Below are 22,081 nucleotides of genomic sequence, written 5' to 3' on the forward strand. Positions count from 1 at the left end.
TCAGAGGCCTGTTATGAGTCACTTTGAACCTCTGAAATAGCATTTTCACAAATTTGCATTTTTAACCTCATTTCTTAGCATTTAAATGGCTAAGCTTTCAATTTTGTATCATTGTAAAATAATAGAATTTTTGAAAGCAGAAATCATTTTTCTTAGTTTCAGAATATTTAATGCAGTGCATGGGCATTGTGAGCATGTTAAGTCACCACTTGAGATTCCTTGTGTGCTGCCAGTCCACTTGCTCGGAGGAGGCAGACAGTGGTTCAAGCACTTGATTCCCAACAACCCGTGTGGGAGATCTGGATGGAGTTTCTGGCTCCTGACATCAGCCTGGCCCAGGCCTGGCTGCTGCACGGATTTGAGGAGTAAACTAGCAGATGGAAGATTCATCTCTTTTTCTCTCTCTGTTCCCTTTATGAAAAAATATTTGATACAGATACCTCTCCTGTCCTTCCCATGGAACTAATACTTTAATATGTTAACGATAATGTAGTTATTTAGGCAGTAAATACATATTACTTTTAATATTAATATAGTCTCTATGCTGTAAAATTTGGAAAATTTATCCCAAATCATTACTGTGAAATTTAGACTTAAATTATTTTTGAGTCTTACATTATCACAAAGTAGAGGCGGTTGATTAGCTTTTCGTATGCATACGTGTCTGTGTTAACTCCCACTGTGAATAAGTATCGCAGCCCCTGATGAGGCCCCTCTGAGATCTACAACAATGTCTCCCTCTCCTCCTCGTTCGTGTTAATGACAGCATACAGAAGATAGATTTTTGTATCTAGTTTTTTGTTCCTGTCATCATGTTTGCATTACATATTGTTGCACTTAAGAGTAGTTTGATCTTTTTTTATTGCTCTGCAGATGTGTTATACGACTGTGCAGCAGTTTGTTCTGTTGTTAATAGTCATTGGTTCCTGTTTTTTTTAATGTTGCTAATAAACGTTGCTGATTAGTTCTGTGCATGCATTTGCTTAATTTTTATGTTCCTTTTTTTTTTGGGTATTCTTCAGAACCTAGTATTTAAAAGTTACTTTCTGTTATCTAATTCCGTGCATAATTCCAATTTAATTATCATCTACCATAATCTATTTTAGACTCCAGTAACATAAAATGAAGTTTGCAAAAAAAAAAAAAAATACATGTGTCTGTGAAAGGTTTTAAATACACAATTGGCAGAAGTTTAACATCTTTTTTGTTCTGTTATTTCAGCATTGGTAGCTTCTTTGAGGGTTGGTTACCTAAGGAGATTAGCACATGACGTAGCTGCACTTTGAACTGTGTAAGCAGGTGTAGTGTTTCAGCCAAGGAAGTTTTCTGTGCTGATGTTAGAATCCTGGGGAGCAGTGTTTATAGCTTATCACTGCTGTCGTTCCTTAAAATTTCCTTCTCTGTTTTTTTTCCACAGTCCTCTTTTATCCAAACATAAGGTAAGATATTGTTTCTTATGAAAATATTTATAGAATAGTATTAGTGGCGGTATGTTTGGCTGTTTAAAACAAAATAATCTTTTTTATTTTTTTTTTAACTTTCTAAATTCATTTGTTTATAAAAAGATTGATTTTTTTTTTCATATTTTAGATAGCAGCTGTGGAAAGATCCTTGCAAAAAAGATGCTTTCCTCAGTTAATAGCCTCCAAAGATCCGAAGGAGAGAGGAGCTGCAGCCCAAGACTCAGGTATGTTTGTAGATTAAGCCAGAGGGCGTAAAAAAAGACCTGCCCCTGTGATCTTTTAGTGTCCTACTCAATTGCTGTGAATTATTTTTTTCCCATTTACATTTTTATACATAACTCTCGCCTAGAAAAAATTTGTTGTGTACTTCCTCCTTATTTACATAGTAGTAGATACTATAAAATACCTAAATTCTTACGAAAGCATAAATGATTTCAGAGTTTTGAATAGTTGATACAGTGTGAAAAGTAGCTAACACTATGAAAAGTTTTTGCAAAATGCTCTGGAATAGCCAGTTTTAGTATAACTACACATTCTTTTATGTGGACTTTATAAGAAATTTGTTGTTTCAAAGCTCTTGTTCGTTTATCTATATCAACCTATTCTGTCTCCTCTGTTGATGACCTTATTGATGACTTTTTTTTTTTAAGATTTATTTATTTTTATTACAAAGTCAGATATGCAGAGAGGAAGATCATCCGTCCGATCATTCACTCCCCAAGTGGCCGCGATGGTTGGAGCTGAACCAATTCAAAGCCAGGAGCCAAGAGCTTCTTCTGGGTCTCCCATGTGGGTACAGGGTCCCAAGGCTTTGGGCCATCCTCAACTGCTTACCCAGGCCACAAGCAGGGAAGTGGAGCTGCCGAGACTAGAATTGGTGCCCGAATAGGATCCCAGCACATTCAAGGCGAGGACTAACCACTGTGCTATTGCGCCGGGCCCATTGGTGACTTTTTACAGTTCTACCATGTTGCAGGGTATGATGAAAGGCTATTAGAGTGCCCACATCCCGTATCGGAGTGCCAATTTGAGTTCTAGACACTCCACTTCTAATAGAGCTTCCTACGAGTGTGCTGTGGATGCAACACATGAGGGCCCAAATGCATGAACCCTTACTACCCATGTGGAAGACCAGGATGGAATCCCTGGCTCTTGACTTCAGCCCTGGTTGTTGCAGCCATTTGAAGAGCGAGCCAGTGGTTGGAAGATTCTCTCTCTCTCTCTCTCTCTCTCTCTCTCTCTCTCTCTCTCTCTCTCTATATATATATATATATATATATATATATATATATATATATATACACATATACACATACACACACTCTGTCCCTCTCTCCCCCATCACTTTACCCCTTAAAGTAGATGAAAGCAAATGAATAAGCATTTTAAAAACCATTTTTAGAAATTTTCTGTAAATGCAGAGTCTTCATCATAAAAATTTCAGGACAAAATAATGTTCCCAGGTAGTTTTTAATTTTTTTTTTTTCCCCTGATGGCTGATTTCATATTTCTGGCCCTGATACTAAGGAGAAAGTACCAGGTGTTTCAGATGAGTCACTCTGAAGATACAGGGTGATGATACTGCCATCATTTTATACCTTTTATTCTTTACCAAGTACTTTTTGTTTGTTTTTTAGAATCTATTATTTTTTCTTGAGAAGCAAGATGAGGACATTGCCTTTCCCACTATTTTTACATTAGAATTAGAGCAAAATAAGCCTCTCATAATAACATACTGAAGGGGGAAAGCATAAAATGGCCACTTTGTTTGAATGTGGGTATGTTTCCATATTGTGCATTTTAGGGGGAAAAAAGCAATTTCTTTGAATTTTAAACTTAGAATTCATTTGTACCTAGCACTGGCTTGACACTGTTCCAGCTTTGGCCGCTGCTGGGAGTCACATGGTGTGCACACATGGGGAAACTGAGGCACCAAGTTTCAATCTCTTACTTGGTTCTTTGCTTCGTAATGAGTACTTCTGGTCCTAATGAAGCGCAGCGTACACCTGCTTGGTCAGTCACTTACACTAGCAGAGGCTTCAGCAACCCTCACATCCCACTGATCACCTTCTTAGGAGGAAATTAACTGAATGCTGAAGGAAGAACTCTTGCCAAAGTTGGAGAGAAGTCAAGAGCATAGCTGATTCCGTGGGAGTCAGCTTTTCATCTCTATCACATATACTGAGGGAAGCTGCTTCTGAGGTTTATTTTAGGTCATGGTTGCCATGGTTTTGGAGGTTCACAGTCCAAGAATAGGTGGCTGCATTGATCTGACATCCTGTGAGGTCAGTGGTGGTGAGTACAGAGGGAGGGTTACATGGCAAGCCATCAAGCAGAGGGAGACTGAGATCAACAAAGCTTTTATAACTATCCTTTTCTCAAGAACTACCTTGGTAGGGCATCCCAAGACCTCCCACTGGGTCACCTCCTGGATAGCATAGCTGGATCTAGTCTACACCCATAATCTATTATCAATTAACATCATGCCATTAGCCATTAATGTAAGACTTTGGAGACAATGCTTGGATACATGGGGATCTATGAGACACCAGAACTAATATCCCAGCTATAGCAGGCTCTACATGCAGGTTGGAAGTCTCTCGTCCTTTGCATCTTAAATTATGACTTGTTGGTGTGATTGTTTCATAATATTTTGTAAATTTTTTAAAGTTTTTAAAAAATTTATTTTGAGGAAGTGTTACAAAAAGGGAGACAGGAATTTCCCATCTGCTGGTTCATTTCCCAAAATGGTCTCAATGTCTGAGCTGGGCGAAGCTGAAGGAGGAGTCAGGGGCTTTACTCGAGTCTCCCACATGACCAGCAGGGACTGACCACTCAGGCCATCTTCTAGTGCTTTCCCAGGCATCTTAGCAAGTAGTTGGATCAAAAGTGGAACATTGGTACTTGAACTGGTGCTCACGTGGGATGCTGGCATTAGAGAAGGTGGCTTAACCAGCTCTGGCACAATGCTGGCCCACGTATTTCTAAATAACAGGATAATGTACCTGTTTTGGTATCTGTGGATTATCTTTATAAGTAATACATCATACCCACAGATAATCTTTATCACTGAATTTGTGATATCTCAATTCATTTAGGTATGGCATTGCTAAATGGTCGAATTTTGTCTAGAAGGTTCAATTTCCCACCTCATTTTTCATTTATATAATTACATCTCAGATTTCTTTTTAACACCCACATTTCATTTTATTCAAATCTCCTCTTCTTCTCTGCCCTCCAACTGCCAAAAGCTAGGAGCTGACATTTGGAACAAACTAGATTAGCATTGATGACGATGCCCAGGTTGTTCTGTGGGGGATGTGTGGTGACTCCCATGGCACCAACAGACTTACTCCAGAGATGTTGCGGTCTTTACATAACCTGCCTCAAGCTGGGAGCAGCACACTCCATTGCTCTGCTGTGCGGGATTCTGTGTCCTGTGCTATAACAGTGTGAGGCTATAGTCCCAATTTCACTGTCTGTAGCTCCTGTGATTTTGAGTCTTCTGAACTTTTGGGTATTCAGAACTTAGAGAGGAATAATTTAGACCATTTACAATATAACTTTGCCCTTTGTTTCTCTTTTTTAACCTGTTTAAAAAGAATGCCAGAGGCCCAGCATGATAGCCTAATGGTTAAATCCTCGTCTTGCATTCGCCAGGATCCCATATGAGGCCAGTTTGTGTCCTAGCTGCTCCACTTCCCATCCAACCCCCTGCTTATGGCCTGAGAAAGCAGTAAAGAATGGCCCAAAGCCTTGGGATCCTGCATCCATGTCAGAGACCCAAAGAAGTTCCTGGCTCCTGGCTTCGTATAAGCTTAGGTCCAGCCATTGTGGCCAGTTGGGGAGTGAATCAGTGGATGGAGGGTCTTTGGCTCTCCTTCTCTTTTTTTATTTCCAGTAATTTTTATTTCCAAGAGAAATAGAAGTAAGTCTTTAAAAATAAAAGAATGCCAGGACTCAAACCAGTGCCTGTGTGGGATGCCAATAATATGGAGGCTTAATGCACTACATTACAATGCTAGCCTTTCTTTTTCTTTTCTTTTTGTTTTTTTAAGATTTGTTTATTTGAAAGGCAGAGTTAGTGAGAGAAAAAGAGACAGCTTTTCTGTCTGCTGGTTTACTCTTCAAATGACTGGAATAACTAGGGCTAGACTAGGCCAACTCCAGGAGTTGGAAGCTTCTCCCAGGTCTCCCATTTGGGTGGCCGGTGCCAAAGTACTTACACACTTCATTGCTCCCCCAGGTACATTAATAGGGGGCTGGGTCAGAAGCAGGGCAGCCATGACTTACTTCCAAGATGCCCATAATAGCTAAGTCCAGGATAAAGCTAGGAGCCAGGCACCCAACCCAGGTCTCCCATGTGCGTGACAGGAACCCATCTATGTGAGTGTCACCTGCTGCCTCCCAGGGTGTGCATGCATTTGTACGAAGCTACAAATAGGAGTCGGGATTTGAACCCAGGCCCTCAGATATGTGAAACATCATCCCAAGCAGTATCTTCACCGCTGTGCAAAATACTTCAACCTGAAGACGACTTTGAAGTAAAATCCCAGGCCTGAGTTGTCAGTAGCAAATTGTTAAAATGCCAATAAATGAAAAAAAAAAGTAAAACAAAATCATCATTTTAATGTTTTATCTTTACCTTTGGTCATAATTTTTTATAAATCAAACAGTATATTGTCCCGACCTGCAGGACACGATGCTCAAACCCTGAGGGTGGACTGGGAATGCCGGGCTGCTAGCCCAAGAAACACACGGACACTCGTACTTGGTGGAAAAGAGTGCCTCTCTCTTTTACTCCTCATATATATACCTTCTTCTCTAGGGGAGGGGGAGAAAGGGAGGGGTTTCCTGGGAGTAATTATCTTCCCTGAAGCAGGGAAGGAACTAATCATCTATATTGAAACAGGGGAGGAACTAATTATTTGAACAGGAACAAGGGTGGAGGTTCTATTCTGCTGCTCTACAGAGGATGTTTTGGCCTAATATCTTGCTTGCTGTAGCCCTGCCTGCAGGCTTTTGCAATGGCTGTCAGGTAGGCCAAGTCTAAGGCCCATAAGTCTCTGGCTCCTAACAGTATATGACTATACAAAAAGTTAAGGCTTGTAAGGTAGGAATGCTAAGTGCACTGATAAACTGAGGGTGAGCAAGCTTCTGTGTAATTCCCCTTCCTTATTTCCACAAAGATATTTTGGCAGCTTAATTTAAAAATAAAAAGTATTTCAAGTTGATATTCTTAAAAAAAAAGTTGATACTCTTTAAGATAGAAATTGAATGGTTGTCAACATTCAAACCTGTTGCTGCTGTTATTTTTAAGAGCCTATGTTGCTACTTCTTGCTAAAACTTATTTTTTTGTTGTTATTAATTACATTGCATTATGTGACACAGTTTTATAGGTGCTAAAATTTATTGTTATCACTACCCATTGCTGCCTCCCTTTAAGAAGATACAAATATTTGGGACCACAGTTACTAGGGGTTTCATATTATAAATGTAGACAGAATAGACTTCTGTTTCTTTAGCCTTAGTAAACCAGTTCAGTATTGCTTATATTTTATTGTAAATGTTACTAAAGATTATCATGTCAATTAGTTATTAATATACCATGTCTAAAATACAGTGAAAATTTTCAGTTTTATTTAAATGTAAGAGGACAGTAAATATATTCATTTAAAATAAGTTAAAATTATTCTTAAAATTTCTAAGAATATCAGTTAAAGACTAAACTGTTGTATTAACAGGTTTTTGAATAATCAGTCGTTATGTTATAAAGGAGTTTAGCTAATATTTGGATATTTTCTCTACCTACTATGCCCCAGATAGAATATCTTTTTGAGGGGGTTAGACTGCCATGGTGCTGCACGTGTTACTCACACACCCTTTTCTCTTCCTTCTTACACAAAATATTGTGTTGAATCCTAAAGCAGCTTGTTTGTCTTCAACCTTTAGAGAGTGAGGCTGTGGAACCTGGTACAGAGAGCCAGCAGCAGGAAGATCCCCCAGAGAGCAGTCGCTGTGGTGATCCCCTGGCCGAGCAGGTTGTCGCCGCAGCGAAGGACCACGGGGAGGAGCTGCTTGGCAGCGCAGGAGCCAAGCTGGAGCTCCACGCCCAGTCTGCGGAGACAGCCAGAAGCAGGTCTGGGCCAGATGCTGCCGAGAATGCCTGTGTGGATAACAGCCATCTGCAGCTGGCTCAGGCCGACCACTGCCCAGATGTGGCCACAGCAGGGGGTGTTTCTGAAGACCCTAAGGTTTCACCTCCCGGAGAGCCAGCCACAGAGCCGCTCATGGTACCAGGCTGTGACTCTGTCCCTGCTGCCTTGACTTCTGAGGGTAAATATTCGCAGACTAGGAGAAAAGAACTCCGTCTACCACTTCAGAGTGTGTTGCCCACAGGCCAACCTGAGAACAATGAATTAAATGAACTGCAGCAACCTGATCTCACTGACAGTGATGGGAAGTCGCTGCTGGGTCACGGTGACTTGCAGGGCTCCGGGAATGCACTTTGTGAAAAGAATGGCTTATCCGACTTAAGTACACCACTGCTGCCTGGGGCGCGCATGGCCTCAGAGGAAAAGGGAGAGCAGGAAGACCGAGTCGCTAAGGAAACCGAAGACTATTTGAACAGCCTTCTGGAAGGGTGCTTACCAGACCCTGAGGAGGATTCCCTTTTGTATGAAGACAGCCAGGAGGAGGACTCAGAGCTGCTTCCGGACCTTTCTCCTGAGGAGGACTCCTACAGTCTCCAGGAGAATCTGCCCGATGACAACTGTCTTTCTCTTGATGATCTTGCCAAGAGGATAGAAATTGCCGAGGTAAATTAAAGATGAAGTACAATGAGACATAAAAGGCAATTTTAAAAGCTAGAATTTATGCAAAATATTGCCTGACTTTATGATAATACTGGTAATCATTAGTACTTATAGTTGTTTATGTGTATGGAATAAAATGACTCAATTGTGATAATGTTTATACTTTAAGGAGTTGCAGTGCATGTCTGCACATACATTAAGCTGTATTATCAATACCAATTTTTTAATAGTCCTGTGATTATTTTTTAAACTTGATTTTGCTAAAAATTAGGATCAAGAGTACTAATGTATTAAGGAAATCATGTTTTCATGTCATATGTCTAGGAGACAAAATACATGTAATATATACCCACTGTTTCTCCCTTGTGCTGATGTGTTCTTAAGCTTCAATAATGGAACAGAGGAAACCTTTTAAAATGTAATCAGAGGGCGCTAGATTAATTTTTAAATACAAAATCTAAAACAAGGTCCCAGAAAGATGACCCTTGTCCTTTGTGTGGTAATATAATAAAACAGTTGACCAAAAGAAAACATAAATGCTACATCAGAGCTATGACACCCTCCTCAAGGTGGCCTGTCATGGTGGGAAACACAGTCAGGTGCCTGACTTGAGCCCCAACACCAGCTGCGTGGCTCAGCTGCCACCCTTGGGAGCTGCTTTTTGCCACTCTAAGCTATTGTCTTTGCAATATTTGCTATTTGTCTTCTCCTTAATTTTATTTTTAAGTTCCATTTGTACCCATCATATTCTAACTCAGCATTATCAGTGAAACAAATTAATTTCAGAGGGAAAATAGAAAAATGGACCAAAAGTAGCCAACAAAATATATCTGAAAATAGAACCCAGTGAACAAGTTTCTAGCATCATTAAACTTATTTCAGTAGCTTCCTTTATTGCTATTTATAATCAGTTCTCTAAAACTATGATCTATTGTCTCCTTTATTTTTAACAAAACCACTTGATTGCAATGTACAGTTCATTCTCCATAAATTGTGATTTTGTTTAATTTGTTTTAAATAAAATTTAATATTTCTTACTGAGTTTCCATTGGGGTTGATGAAAATTTTCAGAAATACTTGTTAGTAGCAATTATTGCACATTAGTAATGCAGTTAATACAACAAAATTATATATTCTTTTTTTGTGAAAGATTTATTTATTTTTATTGGAAAGTCAAATACACTGAGAGGAGGAGAGACAGAGAGGAAGATCCTCCGTCCGTTGATTCACTCCCCAAGTGAGCCACAATGGCCGGTGCTATGCCGATCCGAAGCCAGGAGCCAGGAACCTCCTCCAGGTCTCCCACATGGGTGCAGAGTCCCAATGCATTGGGCCTTCCTCAACCGCTTTCCCAGGCCACAAGCAGGGAGCTGGATGGGAAGTGGAGCTGCCGGGATTAGAACTGGCGCCCATGTGGGATCCCAGTGCGTTCAAGGTGAGGACTTTAGCTGCTAGGCCACGCTGCCGGGCCCCAAAATTATATATTCTTAAAAAATGATTAATGTGGTAACTTTGCATTGCATATTTTGTCACAGATTTTTAAAAATTTTTTAAAAATAGAGCTAATTATAAAGCCCTTAACCCAGAAATGTTCAAGTTTTTACTTATTTTAACTAGAACCCTGGGACAGGGAGTTCCAAACTGTTGAATTAACATTATGTCCTGCAAGTAAATGGAGAATTCCTCCCTTAAGCTCATTCAGTACTCCTACTAGGTAATACTAGCAGTGGAAATTATAGGTTATTTAAAGTTAGCCTTTCTGTGAAATTAGTACATGTTGTCTCTTTCCCTGGAATTTTCTTGGTCTACTAAATCAGGTGGTTTAATACCAAAAGCTACACATAGTTAGCAAAACTAATTTATCTTCCTATGATAATCCTAAATAATCCTATTCCTATTCTTGGTAATTATCCTATCCTATCCTAAGAATAATACTATCCTATCCTAGGAATAATCCTGTCTTAAGAAAGGATAATCCTATTCCTTTCTTATGTCTTAAAAAAAAGATTTGTTTTATTTTTTATTTGAAAACCAGAGAGAAGGAAAGCTAGAGAGAAAGATCTTCCATCCACTGGTTCACTCCCCAAGTGGCCTCTTTGACCCAAGCTGAGCTGATCAGAAGCCAGGAGCCTCTTCTTAGTCTCCCACGTGGGTGCAGGGTCCCAAAGCTTTGGACCATCCTCTGCTGCTTTCCCAGGCCACAAGCAGGGAGCTGGATGGGAAGGCAAAGATTTTAGCCACTAGGCTATGACACTGGACCCAGGTATGTGCTTTTTAAAAGGACCTAAGTATTGGGCCCAGCACCATAGTCTAGTGGCTAAATCCTCACCTTGCATCTGCCAGTATCCTGTATGGGTGCCAGGATGGCTCAAAGCCTTGGGACCCTGTACCCTTGTGGGAGACCTGAAAGGGGCTCTTGACTTTGGATCGGCGTAGCTCTGGCCGTTGCAGCCACTTAGGGAGTGAACTAGAGGACAGAAGATCTTCCTCTCTGTCTCTCCTACTCTCTGTGTATCTGACTTTACAATAATTTAAAAAAGAAAAAAGCAAGCAAGCACGTACCTCAGCCTAGGGAAAGAGTTTTGAAAGTTTCAGAACTGTAAGTTTGCTTGCAAGTACAAACTCATGCTTTTAAAAAAAGTGGGGCTGTAAAGCCTGTGTGTGTGAGAGAGAGAGAGCATCAAAGTTCTTGATCCGCTTTGCTGGACATACCTTCAGTGGAAGTGGAGGGGTCTCCCCTGTGGGCCAAGGTGCAGGGCTGGGCCTGTTGGAGGTTCTCTCACGTTCACACTGGGCCGTTTGGACTGGAACTGATTGTGAAACAGTTTTCCTCTGTAAGCAGGGACACTGAACACAGTCTCTTAATATATAGATAGTATTTATGAGTAGCATTTTTCATTTCCACAGGAACCACGGAGACATGTAAACCTGCTGGCTTCCCCATTGTTACACTACCTCTAGCCGGCCCCACCTCTTCCTGTGGCTTCCCCATTGTTACACTACCTCTAGCCGGCCCCACCTCTTCCTGTGGCTTCCCCATTGTTACACTACCTCTAGCCGGCCCCACCTCTTCCTGTGGCTTCCCCATTGTTACACTACCTCTAGCCGGCCCCACCTCTTCCTGTGGCTTCCCCATTGTTACACTACCTCTAGCCGGCCCCACCTCTTCCTGTGGCTTCCCCATTGTTACACTACCTCTAGCCTGCCCCACCTCTTCCTGTGGCTTCCCCATTGTTACACTACCTCTAGCCTGCCCCACCTCTTCCTGTGGCTTCTCCCCATCAAGACCCTGCTCCTCCCTAGCTGGTATAACTGCACCACTGTTTGTTACACGTTAGGATGTTCTTTGTTTGCCAGCTCCCCCGACCACCCCACATAGATACACACATCTTTTTTTTTTTTTTTGTCTCTGTTTTTATTTGTGTGCCATTTCTGTAGTGCTTAGCTTTCTCTGTGGTGGAATTTGCCTTTGGCAACCATTGCCTGCCCATCCAAAGCACTTGGTCCCTTGAGTTGCTTTAAACAGTTGGATTTATTATGCAGAATGAAATAATTTTCACAGAAGTCTCATAGAGAACTGAAAATGTGTGTACTATTTTAAATAGAGAGACATGTATAAATGAAGTTTCTCTTGGTTTGGAAGTTTTTTTCAAACTCAGCAATGATTTTTGCAAAATGATAATATGTGAAGCTTTGCTTTGTCTTGTATAAAAAAAGACTGTAATACATTATCATCAGAGGTATAGGTTCATCTGTTAAAAACATTTGTCCTCATATCTTTTTTTTAATGCTTATTTTTTAAATTTATCATACAATTTTGTATAGTCTGGGATTCCCCTCCCCCTAATTTCCACCCCCCAATTGATTTTTCCCATAATGTTACAACTCTTCATAAGGAGTTACAATTCCATCAGTCTGCTGTTTAAGTGTGCTCCAACATTGCTGGTACAGACAATATGGCACAGTCCATCATCCCATTCTCTAGATATATCTGACACTTTCATTAGGAGTTCATCTTCTGTTTGAAAGCAGAGATGCATGTTGCATTGTGTCTTCACATCTGGATATGGTAGTCTGCATTTCTCCACCACTATATATTTCAGTTTGCATGATGGATTCCTTATATTAGGTGGAACATATGGTATTTCTCTTTTTGTGATTGACTTATTTCACTGAGCATAATGGTCTCTAGTTAGGACCATCTGGTTGCAAATGGTATAATCTCATTCTTTTAATGACTGAATAATATTCCACGGAGTAGATGTAGCACAGTTACTTTAGCCACTCCTCTCTGGATGTGCATCTGGATTGTTTCCATGTCTTTGCTATTATAGATTGTGCTGCTTAAATATAGGACTACAGATCCCCTTCTCATATGTAGTTTTAATTTATTTTGGGTATATTCCTAGGAATGGGATAGCTGGGTCATTTGCTGGTTTTTTTTTTTTTTTTTTTTTTTTTTTTGCGGGTGGGGGGGTTGGTGAAAGTGACTTCTGTGTGAGTGCCATGGTATAGATACAATAATTAAAAATACAGGTGCAGACACTATGATACAGCCTGAAACCTAACAATTGGAGAGAAGTCAAGTGTATCAACCTTTTCCTAAATTTGAATATCCAAGTTTTTGACAGAGGGTGAAATTTGATTGAAATAATCAAATACCCAGGATATATTGGTGAGATTATTGCATTGTCAGAATCCAAAGCCCCTTTCCCTGGGAAACTGGTCAGGTAAATAATTCTTTGGTTTGGTTTGGGAATCTTCTGTAGGAGTCACATTTTCTTTAAACTCCTCAGCTGTTCCATCCTATATTGAGTGCTTACAGGGAATCCCTAGCATCCGAACTTGGGAGAAGAATCGTTAGCCGCTGACCCAACCCCATACTGCTAGTAAGAGCGCATTCAGCTGATGGTAGACTTGTTACCATATACAGGGGTGAACAGATTGTCTTGTTTTACAAATAAATGATACTCAAATTGAGTCTTGGTTATATTTTACAAAAATGTATCTTTTTAAACAAAAATGCCCATGCTTATCTATTTTTGTTTAATTATTTGAGAGAAGGAATGTCAGACGTAGAAAGAGAAAGAGAGCACCCATCACTGCCTTCAGAAAAAGTGCTGGTTTTAAAAGTCAGCATCAGTGTACTTCATCCAATTTTTTCCTTTTTTTTTTTTTTTTACAAATTTGCACTCTATTCACAATTCTCATGCTAACATTCCAGTGTTGAGGGCCCTGGATGACCATCGTATTCTTTCTGAAAGATGCCTTTTCTTCATAAAGCTGGTACCTTGTTCCAGCTGTGAATTATTCTGTCATTTTGTTACAATAGTAGCCATTAATCTCTTTTCACAAAAACATTTGCCGAACCACTTCTTCCCCCAGACCTGACTAGTTGGACAAATTTAGTTATCACACTGTGTCTTGTTTGAGCTAATGTGTAAGTTAAAGATTTCTGCTAAAGATATAAACTACTTTAGAAAGACAAAAATGAAAAAAAAAGGTTGCCTTATTTGAAAGTTCTGTTCATTTTCTAATTATAACAATCAACCTATCACACAAAGCAGAATTTAATAGTCATACCAAAAAAGATCATTGTGTTACAGAAATGGCAAGAGATTTTAATCGTTTTTTAAGATCTATTTTATTTTTATTTGAAAGGCAGACTCAAGGCTCCACTTCTGGTCTAGCTCCTTGCTGATGTACCTAGGAAGGCAGAGAAAGATTGGACCCTGGTGTCCACGTGAAAAACCTGGAGGAGGCTCTGGGCTCCTGGCCTGGTTCTAGCTGTTACAGTCATTTGGGGAGTAAACCAGGGGATGGAAGATCTCTTTCTCCCTGTTTGTCTCTCTCTGTAAATCTGCTTTCAAAAAAAAATTATTTTTAAAAAATCATTCTTTTAAAACTGACTGACATTATGATTTTATAAAAAGCAGAGAGATGTCTTATAAGAATGGTTTGGAGGAGTTATGTTGCTGTGTGCCATAAATCAGCTGCCCCCTGTTGTAGAATTGCTTGGCAGCCTTCTGAGACTGCACACCAAGGCCATGACCTTTGCGGGTGGCGGTGGTTACTTGCCGTTCAGCCATGAAGTTAAGGCAAACGTTATCATAGTTGCTTCTTAAGATCATTAGTTTTGTCCTGTAATGATAAGAATTCTACATTTGGAGGAGGTTAAAGAGCTCTACCCAAAACTCTTGCCAAATGAGAACGGACAGATTCTACTGCCCAACCTACCTATCTTCTAACAATTTCCACCTTGCCCTGCATCTCCAGTACCTAAGCTTGGCACCACCGTTCGTTGATCTGTAGACAGAGGGCAGTTCAAACAGAAAAACCTAAAACAGATACCTAAGCAAGACTAAAAGGCAGTAGTGGAAAAGTACACACTGCTGCACTTCAAGCATGCCCCGCTGAAACGGAAGGCTTTCAGTGGAAGGGAAAAGGGTGCATCCAGATTTTCAGCCAGTGATCAAAGGACAGAGGAAAACCATCAAAACCAATGTTGACCCATCTCATGCAATGTCCTTTCTCATACTGTGCTTCTTCCCTTTTTGAAAATGTTGCCAAAGTTGATTTACCACTCATAATAGTAAAGGTGAGGCCGCTTGGTAACGCCTGTAACCCGTAGCAGCAAACACCTCGGATTAAGCTGAGCCGACATGAAGACTTGGAAAGTTTGTTTTCTGCCTCTTGAAGGTACAGTTTCAGTATACAAATCTCAAAGATAGGCCAGTCAGTCATGCCACTCTGAGGCGTCCCCTTAGGATTGTTGCTCATAGGATTGTGTCTTGTTCCTAAATTAAAACAACATCTTAAAAATTCCATGGTAGATGAATTATCTACTGGTAAATATATGACTTTATTGTTTGGAGAAAATAATAAAAGGATCTGAGTTCAAAAAGGCTCTCCTTGACGTATTAAGTAATGTTGTTGCTCTCTAAAGATTAGAGAGTTGCTTCCTTTATGTGTGTGTACTCACCATTTTGACTAAAGTCCTTTTGTCTTTGAACTAGGATAATTGAAATGTATATATTTCCTAGAGAAAGAATAAATGACTGGTTTATTGATTTTTTTTTTTTTGAGCTAATGGTTTTTGTAGACATACACCCAGAAAAGCCCAGTTCTTAGGCTATTTGGCCCTAAAAGCCCAGAGTTATAAAAAGGACTAATAGAATCTGTCGTACTTACGTACAGTGCATTATCAGGTTGCTGGCTGGAATTGGAAATCATTAAAGATTTTCTGCTATTGATCACATAAATGAAATTACAGGCAGTCTCCAACTTGCAGTGATGAGATACCAGCAGGTCAGTGACCTCTGCAGTGTTAGGCCCACAATGCCCTCCTGTGTCATCACCTCCAGCTGATTGCAAACAGGCAACTAACAAGTTCATTTCTGTGAATGAGCCTCCCGCATGCCAGCTAAGCTCTTCCCAGCAGATCCTCTACTCTCTGCACGTTGGAGACTAAATGGCAAGGGCTTTGCAGTGGGTTTTTGAGGAGGAGTATTAAATAAGTAGGATATAAACCTAGATAAGAATATGGACCAGGTGAAAATTAGAAGACAATGTGGAAAGGGGCAACAGTGGGGGACTGGGGAGGTGTTAACCCAGCAAACCTGTCCTTTATAGAGTCAAACTGTAAATATTTTAAGCTTTATGTCTACTAATTTATGCCATTATAGCCACAAATAGCCATACACAGTTATAGAGAAAAATGGGCCAGATCTTGTTCAGTTAAATTTGGTTTGCAAGAATTGGTATTGGCCTTTGGCCCTAGTTTGCCAACCTCTGCATGTTTCAGAGGGAAGGTGTCCCTAGTAACCAGGTTCTGAGAGAAATTCTGAAAGTTCAGTTTTAAAATATTTCAAGCAGTAGAACACATTTGTTATTTCTGTAAAAGTGCTGATAAGTGAAGACAGTGGTGGAGTGTAAACCTCCGTTAACATAGCAAGACCCAGAGCCAACTGATTAAGAGTGACGATAAGTGATCATTTTACAAATAATAGGGAAGTTTCTTGATTCCTAGGTTATCGCACACTATACTTCTTATCCAGCCCTGAAGTCAGTTCAGGGGTCAAGGAAAGCAATCAGGACATTCATGGCTGTGTGTCAATATCTGCATAAAGAAAGGTTTGATGATTCTTTTCTTCCTGTTAGAATTGAATATGCCCATACTAAAAAATTCAGATATCTGTGGATTAGTCCTTCGACATTACCTGTGAAATAGCGGTGTGTCCCCTTGAACATGACTCATGGCCCTTGTCCTCTCTTGCAGGTTGTTCCTGCTGAAGGACTGGTCTCTATCTTAAAGAAGAGGAATGATACTGTAGGAGATCATTCTGCCCAGATGCAACAGAAACAGTCCAAGCGAAAAGTAAGATTTCAAGAAATAGACGACAGCTTGGATCCAGGTAAGCTGCTCCATTGTGTCTAGCAGAGCGCAGGGTCAGTGTTTGAGTTGTATGTGCTGGGATGTCTGCTCATGGAATTTGTGAAAGATGCTGAAACTCAGTTGCCTCATCTGCTACCAGAGAAACATACACAAACTGTTAGCTTAAATTATCCCTAAGCTGTTAGTTTGCGCTAATAAGTGAGCAGATTGCAAAGTTAACTCAGTCCCCTGTTGTATAGATTAATCTTCAATATTGAGAAGCCTTTTGTTGTTGCTGTTGTTCGGCTGAGTCTGGTATTTTTGTCTTCTTTTCAGCAGCCAATTAATATTTCTCCTTCATTGTGGAAAATGAATTATAAGTGTGTACTCTTCGGTGACTTCTTCAAGCTGTAGAGAACTGTCTTTCACAAGCAGTTGTTGAGCCCAGTTGCTGCTGTTTGACTTCTCTCCTGGGCCTGCGCTCAAGGAACTTTCTGTAGCAAACATGATTGCCCTTTTGTGGTTGCAAATCAGTTTACCTTAGACCAAAGTAAATGAGGGAAAGTGGAAACGTGGCCTGCTGAGAACTGCTCAGAGTGCTTGTCCTGTTTGTAATCGGCGACAATGTTAAAATAACAGCACACAGTTTTAAGCATGCTTCCAAAGGTGACCCAAGAAAGTGCACTAGAGCTTTCTGAGTACTTACAATTTCAAAGCTATTGGGCTTTGGAAGTTTGCTGTTTCTATCCCCTCCTTTGGCCTCTGCAGCCTGCTGTGGGCCAAACTAGTTAACCTGTGAGAGACTCAGTTTTGTCATCTTGAGAGTGACATCTGCTCTCTGCTCCTGTGGGAGCAAAGAAAAACAAATCTAATTGTGTGCATAAATTAACTTCAAGAGAGAACTTTATGCAAATGATTGGTGGTTGGTAATTTTTAATTCCTAAATTCTGTGGCTCACTTTCTAACAAAACCTTCAACAAGGGCCAGTTCTTCTTGCTGTAAGTCACTGTTATCAACTAGAAATATGAGACACAAATATTTTTTCTTTTTTGCTGACTTTATGCCAGGTAATAGTGATTCAGTTGTGAGTTAAACATACAGTTTTGTCTTTATGGAATTTACTGACTTCCTGGGTGATAAAGGTTTTAAAATTTTTTAAATCAGGGGCCCAGCACGGTGGCCTAGCAGCTAGAGTCCTCGCCTTGAACACACTGGGATTCGATATGGGCGCCAATTCTAATCTCCGCAGCTCCACTTCCTATCCAGCTCCCTGCTTGTGGCCTGGGAAAACAGTCCACAGCCTTGGTACCCTGCACCCACATGAGAGACCCAGAGGAAGTTCCTGGCTCCTGGCTTTGGATTGGCTCAGCTCCAACCATTGCAGCCACTTGCCGAGTGAATGATTGGACTGACAATCTTCCTCCTCTCTGCCTCTCCTCCTCTGTGTATATCTGACTTTGTAATAAAAATAAAATAAATCTTTAAAAATTTTTTTAAATGACAAATTTGTGGAAATTATTTTAAGATTTGTTAACTTTATTAGAAAGTGAGATTTATAGAGAGAAGGATAGACAAGGAAAAAGATTTTCCATCCACTAGTTAATTCCCCAAATGGCTGCAGTGGCTGGAGCTGATCCAAAGCCTGAATCCAGGAGCTTCTAGGTTTTCTGTTTGGGTGCAGGGACCCAAGGCTTTGGACCATCCTATACTGTTTTCCCAGGCCATAAACAGGGAGCTGGAAGGGAAGTGGGCATCCCCAACATGAACTGGTGTCCATATGGGATCCTGGTGGATGCAAAGCAAGGATTGAGTCCCTGGGCAATTGGACCAGGCCCATGGAATAGTTACAAAAAAAAAAAAGTATCTTTTTCCTGTCTCCATTTGACTTAAAGACACACACACACACTCACATACACACACATTGGGTTTGTATATCCCAGTTGGCCTGAGACAGTCCTGGTTTTACGTTGTTGTCCAGTATTGCATTCAAATGACACTTCTTTTCACTTTCAAAAGTGTCTAATCTGGAGGATGCATTAAACTTATTTTAAAATGTTTTTAGGTTTTGTATTTGAGAGAGCTCCCATGTGCAAAATCACTACCCGTATGCCCAAAACGACCCCTGCCAGGCTGAAGCCAGGAGGCAATCCAGATCTCCCATTTGAGTGGCAGGACCAAATTCCTGGAGCCATCACCCCTGCCTCCCTGGTTCTCAGTAGAGCGGGATGCTAGAGCCAGAAGCCAGAAGCCAGGGAGCAAACCCAGATATTGCCATACTTGTTCGTCTTTTGAAATATTTTTTCTTTGATAGTTTAAGGTTTTTCTACCAAAGAATAGTTATTTCCTTTAATTTAGAAAGATTAATGTGTACATTTTCATTAGAGATAAACCTGCCAGAGTTATTAAGCAAAAGAAAAGGGAATCACTGCTCTAACTAGAATTTCACTATTCAGCTAAATGATGAGGAGCGAAGATATTACTAAGATGCAAAAGAAATTCTACCCGAAGACATTTTTATTGTTTAGCATTGCGTTGGCTTTGCTTTAATGTGATCCCATAATGTGAATTCCAAAGACAGTATAATACAAGCCTGGAATGTGCCTTTGAACCCTTTGCCTATGTCACAGGTTAGACATGGCCCTGTTTTCCTTGTTTTTGTTTGTTTGTTTGCTTAATGGAGGGTGATTCTATTCATTGTATAAATGAGCAAGTTGTAGTTTTCTTTTTCTTTTTTTTCCTAAAGATTTATTTACATGAGACATATGCTGATTCACTCCCCAAATGGCCACAATAATCAGGACTGGGCAAAGCTGAAGCCAGGAGCCTGGATCTGCATCCAGGTGTCCCACATGGATTCAGGGGCTCAGGCATTTGGGCCATCTTCTTGCTGCCTCCCCAGGTGTGTTAGCAGGGAGCTAGACTGGAAGAAAAAGAGCTAGAACTTCCATCAGCGCACGCATGGGATGGCACAGTGTGCAGCTTAACCTGTTATGCCACAACTCCAACTCCACATGAGTTGTTTTTGTAATGTTAGAATTCACAAGAATGAGTCTTGGTGGTAGTAAGAGGTAGACATTCTGGCACTCAGATTTTCTAAGTCCTATCCCTAGAGCACTAACATTAGAAGACAGCAAACAGGCTGTCTATGTCTAATTGTCATATGATGACAATTTAACCTCTGTTTTTATGTTTGCAGATGAAGTTGGAAATGGCTCCTGTATTTTACTCATCTTGCTGTGCATAGCAACGGTTTTCCTGAGTGTTGGAGGGACTGCATTGTATTGCACTTTTGGTGACATGGAGTCACCTGTTTGTAGAGACTTTGCAGACAACGTGGACTTCTACTACACCAAGTTACTGCAGGGAATGGCAGAACTTAAACACTGGATCTACCTCTCCTAGCAACGTTCAAGAGGAACAAGCATGCTGGCAGTGAGAATGAAAGATGTGAACCTCTCTAAATCTCTTTATTTCAGGAGTTCTGTAGCCTCCTCCCCCAAACCCCAGGGAGGAACCAAGGGCATCAGAAACAGCGACTCTGAATGGCCATCCAGATGAGCCGCGCTAGAATAGAATCATCCCTGTAATGAGGCAGGGGGGAATCTAAGCCCTGCGGATAGAAGGGAAGATCCCTGGGACACTTGCCCCTCCTGTTCCTCTCCGCCCCTCAGGTAGTGACGTACACTGAGCAGAGCTGACTGGGGCAGCCCTGGAACCACACTGTTTTTAGCTTTCGTGTGAAGCTCATGGTTAAAGGATACTTTTGGTTTACGTATGTTGGTCCATAGCCATTGCTTCCAGGCATCATGCAATATGTTCCCCCCCTCTTTTTTTTTAAGTTAACCTTGGGAGCCATGTAATACAGGCTTTTTTTGGCCATTATTTTCAGATCCTGTTTTTCTAGTTTGTGAAACTGTTAAGTGTGTGTTTTTCAGGCAGTTATCATAAGCAGATAACAAACGCAGAGCAACAAATTATTCTTTTTTTCTTGACTGTGATGTGCAGGCACAAATCTGTGAAGAAGGCTTAACCATGGACTAGATGAACTGTAAAAATCTTGGCCCTGAATTGAGCAACTGTGAAAGATATATGGCAGTTATCATGATCAACTATATAGAAATTAATCACAGGCAAAAAAGGCAACATTGAAGAGCTCCCCCGGAGTGTCAGTGCTTGGTAATGAACTCAGTACCTCCTTAAATAATGTGTGCTGGACTGGACTCAGCAAACACTCCCTGGGCACCTGTTACACTCTGAGAATCTCTAAGACCCAGAATACAAAGAAGATGTAATTCCTGCTATAGATGTTTTAATTCTGGTCATATGTAAAATAAATCAGTAGTTTGGCAAGTGAAATCAATTCACCATATGTAAATCAGTATTAGCAGATCACGCATTCAAGTGTTGCAACGTACCTTCAATATCACAGGCTTGATTTTAGACTTTGTCATGTGGTCATTTGATGAAAATTCAGTCATAACCGGAAATAGGCAAGTATCATTTTTCTGTAGATGTGTCAGTTCGGTGGCCTTTCCTTATTTCACATACAGTGGTCTCCCATTGAAGAAGCCTGGCTTTGACTTTTTATATCCTAGGCAGCATTTTAAAACAAACATGAATTATAGTTTTTTAGCCAAGTGATCATTATTTCCTGTTTTTCTTTTAGGATTATTGTAAAGAAAAAGGGAAGAAATTACTTTCTAGTTGTTACTGGCTGGTACAGTACCTCCCTTGGTGATTTTGCTTATTTATTTAGACTGTATAAATTCTAGAAGGGCTTTTCCTGTGCGTGGGGAGCATGCTGCAGAGCATACCTGTGGTTCATCCCTGTGTCAGCTGTTTAATTACTGTATACTTAGTGTTTGGATTTTCTCTCTTTCAGATTGATTCATTTTTAGGCTTGTTTATTTTGAAATGGGTGTCTCATTTTTCACTTACAATACTGTTTGATTTGTCTATCATGTCACCATAAACTGTAATATTTTCAAGGGTTATAGATCAAAGATATTTATTTAGAAGTGTACAAGATGCTGAAATTTAGATTCCTTATACTTAAGGCCGAATTTATTAGAAGATTATTTTAATGTTTGATTATGAATTTTAAGAATTTGTATTGTAATTGTATGTTAAGTATGTAAAGCATCAACGGTTCCCTCTTTGTGGCTCTGTAAAGGCCATCCACAAAGCCTGCTGTAGTGGGGGCAGCCTCGCCGGTCAGCTTCTCCTGCTTTACCCTCATACTGTCTAGTTTCTGATGTTTGGGGATGCTGATTTCTGCCAGTCTTATGTCAAGATATATACCCTCTGGTTCACTTCTCTCAGGTCCCCCTCGGAGTCCTGTGGATAAGGTGGTCAATTTGCCTATGGCTCACCAGGGCCGCTTTGGAAACCCAAGTTCTCCCCAGGAACCTGCAGACCAAAATGAAAG

The 22,081-nt window shown here is 40.5% G+C and overlaps 1 protein-coding gene across 1 annotated transcript in view; it reads left to right on the plus strand.

Moving 5' to 3' along the window:
* Positions 1-21,643, plus strand: part of CNST (consortin, connexin sorting protein) — a 77,446-nt gene extending 55,803 nt beyond the window's left edge. Inside the window, exons 7-11 of the mRNA XM_058669437.1 lie at positions 1,418-1,439; positions 1,591-1,687; positions 7,417-8,282; positions 16,558-16,693; positions 19,850-21,643. Of these exons, the coding sequence (XP_058525420.1) occupies positions 1,418-1,439; positions 1,591-1,687; positions 7,417-8,282; positions 16,558-16,693; positions 19,850-20,055 (1,327 nt within the window). The 3' untranslated portion in view covers positions 20,056-21,643. The remainder of the gene's footprint in view (positions 1-1,417; positions 1,440-1,590; positions 1,688-7,416; positions 8,283-16,557; positions 16,694-19,849) is intronic.
* The last annotated feature ends 438 nt before the right edge of the window (positions 21,644-22,081 follow it).

Source organism: Ochotona princeps, chromosome 10 (assembly GCF_030435755.1).
Source record: "Ochotona princeps isolate mOchPri1 chromosome 10, mOchPri1.hap1, whole genome shotgun sequence".
Taxonomy (NCBI): domain Eukaryota; kingdom Metazoa; phylum Chordata; class Mammalia; order Lagomorpha; family Ochotonidae; genus Ochotona; species Ochotona princeps.